Genomic DNA, 9817 nt, shown 5'->3' on the forward strand with positions numbered 1-9817 from the left:
TCCCAGCAAGTATTTAGTGTGCACCTATTTTAGGCGGTGAGGCTACCCTGATGTGAGGCATGATCCCTGCTTTCAGGGAGTTTACACTCTAGTGCTGGAGACAAATCAGATAATCCCGACAAATTATAATTTGATAAAAACGTGGGGAGCTCTGTCCTCGTTAGAGGGTAGTGCTACCACTCTCTGTTGTGTTGGTGCCATTTGGGGACACAAAGGTTCTTTATTGTCTTCTACCCCTTGTTGGCTATAAGCAAGGCAGAATTCTGAATTTTAATGAGACTGAAAATTTATTTACTAAAATTAGCGGTTTAACGATTTCGGTTTCGGCTTATGCACTGCAACAGGGAGAAAAATAGAAGAAAAGTCAACTTTTATTACTACTTAAGGCACCATTATCTCCCCAATAAAGTGTGTGAATCGGTTTCTGTTTACTTTCAGGTTCTTAGTTGTGTGGCATTTGCCATTTTCCCAACTGTTGCTTTATTGTATGAAGAAATTGGTTTGGCAGTGAGTGGAAATGCAATGCTTCGTACAGGGCACTGGGCTAAGTCTAAAAGCCTTTGCAAACAGCTACACACACACCCCGTTTCTGAAGGGGTTCTTTTCTATATTTGTTTTTGGGATGTAAAAAGGTTCTGAGTTTGTACACACACACTTTTTTTTCCCCATATAAAGAATTTTTTCTTAAGATATTTTTCATGGGTGGTTAATTTAGAAGATGTTGATCAATTATTTTTCATTCGGATTTCAAATTAAGTGCTTCATTCTACATTGTGAGAGATTGACATTAGATACAAGACAGGTAATTCTAAGGTGAAGTTTGTTAGGTTGAGGAATATAGTGAAAATATATGTTGTGAAATTGTTAGATTGGGGGTTAGATTAATGCATTTTAAGAGCAATTCTTTTCTTTTGGTATCTTAAGATTCTATTTAAGAAGTAACTTTAGGTGTTAGAAGGACATGGTTGCATTTTTTTTAGCAAGTGAAGCATGATTCACGTGCAGAAGAAAAAGTTAAAATTGATGTAAATGGACCTTTCTTTATAATGAAAAGAGTTACATTGCTACTTAAATAATTGAGGTGGAATGTTTATGGTGTTATACTCCATGCTTTCATTGAAGGGGGGATGGTTTGGCAAGTTCAGGAAGAACATCTGTTCACCTACTCTAGTCCCTTGATTTTAGTGATAAATGAGTCCCAAAGTATGCACACTTCAGGATAGCAAAGCTGACACTAAAACTAACTGGCTTTCTAGTTGCTACCTCAGGTCAGTATTCTTTCCTCAGTGCTCCTTTAAGATGAATTGTTTAACCCTTTAAGCCACTGTTGCTTTGAGTTGTTATAAGATAGTAGAATGATAACATGCTTTTGTTTTTAAACTTTTGGGACAACTTAATTGTAAGGTAAGTTTATAAGGTCTGCAGTAAGTATTATATATGTACAGAAATTATCGTATTTTATTATTATTGCCTTATTGGGGAATCACAAAACTACACTGTATAACTGTTGGCAATTAGCCAGCAAGCAGATCAAGCCTCCTGGACTGAAGATTTCAAGAATTTACTGCAAAGCCAACTTGGACTGTTAATTTTTAGTCATAACTAGCTAAAGTTTCTATTACAGATAGGAGAATTAAATACTTGAATATGAAAGAAACTCCAAATATTTCCTTGTAAGCTTTAGGTAAAACTTCAGAGGGAAAATATTAGACTAGAGGTATTAAAAGAATTGTTGATTAAACAAACTATCGTTGCAAAGGTAAATGAGATTTTCTGTGGTGAGCTATATATTATGTATACAAAAGACCTGAGTAGATTCAGTTCTTGCGTAGATAAAACGTTTTGAAAAATTTGAAGGAAAAAAGTAATTGAAAGAGTTGTACATATGAACTGTGTATTTGTTATTTTCAGTAGATTTAGACAGTTCAGTATATAATGAAATTTTATGAGAAAGCCGAGTTTACTAATCTCCGTATGAATTTATATTTCAGTTATTAAAATGAATCGAAAAATACCTATGTTTTAGCAGCAAGTAGCAACATTTAACAAAATAATTTTAAGAGAAGGTTGTTTACATTATCATGTTTGTTTAATGATTTTTTTTTAATGTGTAATGATTGCTTTGGGGTGAATATCTTGTTAGAGAATGTACTTTAAAGTTCTCTAAAGACAGTATTTATTAATGTTCCCCCAGTTTTCTAGTTTTTGATTTTACTTGATGCACTAAACTTGTAATAAATTTTTTCTAATTTTTTTCAGATGTTGGATGAAAATAACCATCTTATTCAGTGTATAATGGACTATCAAAATAAAGGAAAGACCTTAGAGTGTTCTCAGTAAGATTGCTATGAAACTTCTTTTGTATTGATTTTTCTGTGTTGTTTATTTTTTTGTTTTACTTTTTTCCCAGATAACAACTTAATTGAGATACAGTTCACATACATGTAATTTGCCTGTTTGAAGTATGCAGTTCAATGGTTTTTATATTCACAGAGATGTGCAACTGTTACCACAGTCAATTTTTGAATGTTTTCATCATCCCCTCAAAAATCCCCCAACCCATTGACAGTTACACCTCATTCTGTCCCCTTATTCCCCACCCCCCAGCCTTAGGCAACCACTAATCTATTTTCTACATGAATGTCCCTATTGTGGACATGTCATATAAATAGAATCATACAGTATGCAATATTTTGTGACTGACTTAGGTAGTGTAATGTTTTCAGAGTTCATCCATGTTATAGCATGTGTAAGTACTTCATTTAATTACTAAATGATTTTCTGTTGTATAGCTATGCCACATTTTTATTTATGTATCAGTTGATGGACATTTGAATTCTTTCCACTTTTTGGCTTTCATGAATAATGCTCCTATGAAGATTTGTGTGCAAGTTTTTTTTTTTTTTTAGATTGTGATTTGGGTGAAAGTTTACAGAGCAAATTCATTTTCTGTACAGCAGTTCACATATGCCTTGTCTCATGACATTGACTGCAATTTCCCACAGTGCAACAGCTCTCTTCCCACTTCATCCCCATAGTTACCTTTTCCCTGTGTCCTTCCTTCCCATGCACTCCTGCCCCCTGAACTGACTCCCTGTGCATACACAGCCTTTCTAGTCTCCCATGATTGATCTCTCTAAGGAGTATATCTACCAATGTAAATGTTCAGATCATATGCCTGTCTTTTGTTTGGCTGGAAGCCACAGGAGTGGGTTCAGTTCCAGACCTGAAGGGCAACTAGGGGCCATAGTCTCAGGGGTTCCACCAGGCTCTCTCAGACCAGCAAACCTGGTGTGTGCAAGTTTTTGTATGACTTTTCTTGAGTTTTAGGAAAGGAAAATTTGTTTTTTAGGAGGTAGGTAGAGGAGGTGTCAGTTTTTTTGTTACACTTTTTACCCTACATTACAAAATAATGACTTTAAGTTTATATATAGTATTATGTGAAAAGTTAGATTTTCACATATGTAAGATACAAAGTTACATGCATATTTGTGGTGGAGAAAGTGAAGCTTAGATTTAATAAATGGGGAATTATCATTCATAAAGACTAGACTGAAGTGACGTAGCTGAAGTAAGCAGTATAAGCCTAATAGAATCTGATGCTATAGAGCAGTTAAATATTTTATCAGAAGTCTCTAAAATAGCACTGTCCAATAGAAATGGAATGTAAATTACAGATAATTTAAAATTTTTTGGTGTAACTGCTGTTAGCTGCCATCAAGTTGTCCCTGACTCATGGCAGCCTCATGTGTGAAGGGATTTTGCCTGGTTTTGTGCTGCCTCATGATGAGTTGCAGATTGGACTGCTTTGATCCATAGGATCTTCATTGGCTGATTTTTGGAAGTATATTGCCAGGCCATTATTCCTGGTCTGCCTTCGTCTGGAGACTCCCCTGAAACCTGCTCAGGATCGTAGCAACACTTAAGCCTCCACTGAGAGAGAGGTGGTGGCTGCACATGAGGTGCATTGACAGACTTGAACCTGGTTCTCCCACATGGAAAGGGAAAATTCTACCACTGACCACTGCCCCCGATTTTCTGATAGACACATTAAAAAGGTAAAAAGAAACAGGTGAAATTAGTTTTAATAATATGTTTTATTTAACCCAATACTTCCAAAATAATATTTCAATAGGTAATCAGTATAATATGAGGGGGCCCTGGTGGCACAGTGGTTAAAGTGCTCAGGTCCTAGCCAAAAGCTCCATGGTTTGATCCCACCAGCTGCTGTTTGGAAGAAAGATGTGGCAGTCTGCTTCCATAAAGATTGATAGCCTTAGAAACCCTATGGGGCAATTTGGCTCTGTAGTATTTATTGAGTCTCTCCATGGGTTACATTTTGACTTGATGGCAATGGGCTTCTTTTTAATCAGTATAAAAATATTAATGAGAGATTTTACATTCTTTTTTTTTTTAAATCATACTAAGTCTTTAGAACCCATTGTGTACTTTACTCACATAGAACATCTTATTTAGGACTAGCCATGTTTCACGTATATTACAGTCTGATGGCTACTGTATTGGACAGTGCAGCCCTAGAGTATTTTATTCTCAACACTTATGGGGCACTTTTCTCTTTCCTTGAGGTCTTACTCAGTCTGCTCTCAGGCAGATTTTCCCAGCAACCCTGACTTTTGTTCTGCGTAGCTTCTACGCTTCCATGGTTGTACTGGTCTCTTGCTGTCATTTCATTCACCCTTTATCTAATTTGCACCCTGATGGACAGATGGCTAACGTGCTGAGCTGCTAACTGAAAGGTTGGATATTCAAGTCTGCCCAGAGGTGCCTAGAAAAAAAAGGCTAGGTGTTGTACTTCTAACCAATCAGCCATTGAAACCCTGTGGAGCACAGTTCCACCCTCACACACATGAAGTAGCCATGAGGTGGTGTTGACTCGACAGCAGCTGCTTTAATGAGTTGTCTAAGATAGTATCTTCTGCTTACTTTGTCTTTTTTCCCCTTTGTATAAAAATTATTTTAAAATTAAATGGATCATCAATAATCACTGTAAAAAAAATAACTTATTCCTTTCTCTCCGTAGGGTAATTTAAAAAAAAAAAAAAAATTTTGTTGTGTTTTAAGTAAAAGTTTACATAGCAAAGAAAGTTCTCATTTAGCCATTTTTATATAAATTGTTCTTTGACATTGGCTGCATTTTTTACAATGTGTCATCGTTCTCATTATTTCCATTCTATTAGTTTGGTTTCCATTAATCTAGTTATCCTACTTTTCCTTAGTTTCTCATCTTTGTTTTATGATAAATGTTGGGAGCTCTGGTGGCATAGGACCTAAGACATTTGACTGCTAACCAGAAGGCTGGTGGTTCAAACCCACCAGCCACTCCTTGGAAGGAAGACTGGGCAGTCCACTTCTGTAGAGATACTGCCTTGGAAACCCAAGGAGGGGTTGCTGTGAGTTGGAGTTAAGTCAGCGGCAGAGAGTTTGGTTCTTTTTTGGTTGACTGTTTGGTCTCATATATTTGATTATTTAAGGAAGCACAGTATTCACAGTGCAAGGTAATTGTTTTAGAATCGTTTAGTAGGTAACCTTTTAAGTATTTTTCTGTGTATGTAATACATACATATATATATATATATATATAGCTGTTTGCTGTTTTTTAATGGTTATGTAAGCTAGAGTTTTATAATGCAGTTGCTGGGTTAAAGAGCATGCTAAGTTGCCAATTAACCTGCAGAAAGATTGTATTTCTTTGCAGATTCTTAGTTTTCAGCCACTCATGCTAGCAATTGATGTTGTTCTAGTGTGCCATTGAATCAATTTCATAGCAACTCCATAGGTCAGAGTAGAACTGCCACAGGGTTTTCTAGGCTATAATCTTTACAAAAGCAGATTATTGTATCTTGTGGAGTGGCTGATAGGTTTAAACCACCGACCTTTTACTTAATGGCCAAACACTAAACCACTATTGCCTTGGAAACCCAAGGAGGGGTCGCTATGAGTCAGGTCTGACTTGATGGCACATAACAACAACAACAACAAACTATTATTGCACTGAGGCCCCTTAATGAATATTAGTTATCTTTTTAAATTTTTGCACATCTAGTTAGTGAAAAGTAGTATCTTTATTTTGAAATAATTTCTCACAAAAATTTCTAAAATAGTGTGAGAAATTTTTATGTAACCTCCACTAAAATTCTTCAAGTGTTAATATATTAGGACACATAATTTATTATTCATTCTCCCCTTACTGTTTTTTTTGATACATTTGACAGTAAGTACAAATATGATTTTCTCTTACCTGTTTCTTTTAGTAATACTTGATTGTGTTTTTGTTTAAAGTTTACACAGCAAATTAGGTTCACATTTGACAATTTGTAAATATGTTATTCAGTGACACTAGTTACATTTTTCACAGTATGTCGGTTCTCTTTAATTTCATTCTGGTTCCATTTCCAGTACATGTATGCATCACTTAACGTCTATTTGGGCAGTGTCTGATGGCATATATGTTCACGGCCCTATAAGGTGTTTTGTTTTTTTTCAAGGGAAAGCAGCTCTCCTTTGGTTTATTACGTTTTTCCCTAATGGTTTTAAAGACCCCGTACTGCCAGAGAGAACAAGCACTGGGGCTGCAGAGTGCATTCCAAACCCTGCAGTACCTCCTTTACCTCCTCTTCCCCCTCCTGGTTTCATTCACCTGCCCAGCAGGGTTGCCATTGCCAGCTGTGCTCCTGGTACCTGTATACCTGGTCTCTGCATACCTGGTCCTATGGCTACCTTTCAGTGCCCCCTTTTGCATGGACATAGGCAAAGTCCTTATATGGCTGCGAGCACAGCCCGTGCTCTGCCTAGCTGTACACCCAGCAAGGCTGGCTTCCTGTATCCAGTGGATACAGCTCTGGGGCTTTGTCTGGTGGGCTTCCATAGGTTTTAATATAGTAGGCTTTACAGGGATTTAAGTACAGATTGTCCACTGACTGCTTGTATATATTGTGTTTGTACAGCATCCAAATCACATAACATCCTATTTCATGGAATGTATAGTGGATATTAAGCAACATATACTTGCACTCTAGTTTCTCTGCCTCCTTATCTCCTCATCCTTGCTTTATAGTAGTTGTTGACCATTTAGTTGCATAGCTAGTTTTTTAATGGACCACCTTATTTACAGGTAAATCTTTTATTTCGTGTGCCAATCTTTTATTTCGCCAGACGGTGACTTTGGGATAGTTTGGTTTCAAGGTTTAGTGTTTCAGGACGATTGTCTCAAGAAGTCCTCTAGTCTCAGTTGGTCTAGTAAGTCTGTACTTTTTAGGAATTTGTGTTCCCTTCCTCATTTTTCTCCAGTTTATTAGGGTCCATCTGTTGTGGCTCTAATGAAAACAGTTGGGAGTGGTAGTTGAGCACAATATAGTTTTTTTGGTATCAGGGTAGGTAGGCCATGGATCCTATAGGCTGTTAGCCATGTACCCTAGTTTCTTCTCTGAGGCTTTGACATCCTTCTTTCTCTTTTGCTCCTGATGAGTATAGACCCGTAGTTACATTTTCTCTCTTACCTTTAACAACCTCAATGTATATTTCCTAAAAGTAAGTACATATTCTTAAATAACCACAGTATAATTGTTAAGATAGAGAATGCAGTACTGTGATTCATCATCAGATTTTATTTTTACATTTGCCAGTTATCCCATTAATGTGTTTTTTTCTCTCTGTGGTCCAATGCAGGATTGGATACTGCATTTAATTGTTATGTCTCTTTAGCATGTTTAATTTCAGTCTTTTATGATGTAGTCATTTTGTGGAGTGTCCTTCATTTTTGAGTTTGACTGGTGTTTCTCTTTGATTAGACTCAGATTGTGCATTTTTGGCAGGAGTATCATAGACATGATATTATGTCATAGCCATATGGTATCATTTTGTCCCAATATTAGCAATGCTTTTGATCATTTCATTAAGGTGATGAATATCAGTTTCTTCACTGTCAGGTTACTGTTTTTCCCTTTATGATTAATATGTATCGTGTTGGGGAGATACCTTGAGATTAGGGCTTCCAACCAGTTCAGACTAGTTCAGGAATGCCCGATGAAGTGGAACCAGAACAGACCTGAATTTTTAAAATTTGGGTGATCTGGAACCTTAACAGGAAAAATTACAGGTTGAAGCTCTGGAATGGGAGACCTTGAAGAGGCGTGGTAAGCCCTTCAGGAGTTTGATGAGTAAGGTTGGATTATTGGCAGTACTGTGGAGAGTGAAACACTTTGAAAGTTGTGCAGTAAGCCACATCTTTGAGCAAGGCACCGTAGTTTCCAATTCCAAGAGACAAGAGATTTGGTTGCTATGCATCATGTATGTCACCCTTGTTTTCTAAAAGAGAGATTAAATTTCTATTAGGGATTTGACCTATAATTTTTCCTTTCCAGTTATTGCTTCAGTTTACCCAAATTTTGAAAATTCAAGTCTGTTCAGTTTTTGCTGTTTCTGCCATGACTGAACCAGGAAGAATTTGTTTGAAGCCCTGCTTCAGACTCACATGCTTTCACACTAATTTTTTTGTTGTTGTTGTTATGTGCCATCGAGTCGGACCTGACTCATAGGACTCCTCCTTGGGTTTCCGAGACAGTATCACACTAATTTTAGCATCCAGTAATGGTTATTGCCTGAAGCACTTATTTCTGTGGTAACTGCCAACTGGTGACAAAATCTATCATTCCTTCTGCATTTATTTGGAATCATACTATACAGAAGAAATTTTCCCTCTCCTCCTGATACTTATTCATTTATATTTGAATGGAACTGTAGAGTCTTACTATAATACCTGGGTTATACCATTATTAATTTTCTTTTTCAAATTGTCCCAGATTTTATCACTGGGAGCCCCTCATGTTTTTGATGTGTCGCCATAATTTTTTGAGCATTTTTAAATTTTCTTGTATCAGGAAATGTTCCAGGCTTATCTTGTACTTTTTCCAGCCTCAACCTGGAATCATCCAGTTCTCCAAACTCTGGTTCTTTTTATTGGAGAATGATACTTAGAAGCTAAGATCTTAGTGGCAGGTTACATTTTTTAATCATTTGTACATTTTGCCTTTTATATAGCTTATTTCTATTTATTTTATGTGTATTGTTTCTTGGAGGCCCTGGTTGTGCAAATGGTTAAGTGCTCAACTATTAGCTGAAAGGTTAGTGGCTTGAACCCACCCAAAGGCACCTTGGAAGAAAGGCCTAGGTTCTGCTTCTGAAAGAATGAGTGTAGTTCTACTCTTCAACACATGGGGTCACCATCAATCAGAAACAGTTCCACGGCAGCTGGTTTTATATTGTTTCTTGATTAATATTGTTGATTTATGTTTGAAAGTATTTAGAAAACATATTTAATTAGATTTGGTTGCTATGCAACATGTATGTCACCCTTGTTTTCTAAAATAGAGATTAAGTTTCTAGTAGGGGTATCAAGTTCTTTAGCTTATCTATGGATAATCATCAGTGATAAATCACTACCTCAGGTTAGCCATAGAATGTATAAAAAGGAACTGATCTAGAATGATTATTTTTACTTGTTAATTTCCTGATTATAATGGTACACTCAGGTTATATAGGGGCATGTCCTTGTTTTCGGAACATTAATAGTTAAGTATTAGAAGAAATGGTGTATTAGATCTGCAGTGGACTCACTTGGTTTTTTATTTTATTTTTTTAATTTAATTTTTTAAATTTTTTAATTTACTGTGATTTGGATGAAGATTTACAGAGCAAATTCACTTTCCATACAGCAGTTCACACATACTTTGTTTCATGTCATTGACCACAGTTTACCACAGTGCAACAGCTCCCCTCCCTCTTCCTCCCCATAGTTACC

The 9817-nt window shown here is 36.5% G+C and overlaps 1 protein-coding gene across 1 annotated transcript in view; it reads left to right on the forward strand.

Moving 5' to 3' along the window:
• The window catches only part of SS18 (SS18 subunit of BAF chromatin remodeling complex), a 137458-nt gene that overhangs the window by 918 nt on the left and 126723 nt on the right, over positions 1-9817 (forward strand). The window contains exon 2 of the mRNA XM_007935570.2: positions 2260-2336. Within this exon, the coding sequence (XP_007933761.1) occupies positions 2260-2336 (77 nt within the window). The remainder of the gene's footprint in view (positions 1-2259; positions 2337-9817) is intronic.

This window comes from Orycteropus afer, unplaced genomic scaffold, assembly GCF_000298275.1.
Source record: "Orycteropus afer afer isolate SDZICR_OR568_19922 unplaced genomic scaffold, OryAfe1.0 scaffold00030, whole genome shotgun sequence".
Lineage (NCBI taxonomy): Eukaryota > Metazoa > Chordata > Mammalia > Tubulidentata > Orycteropodidae > Orycteropus > Orycteropus afer.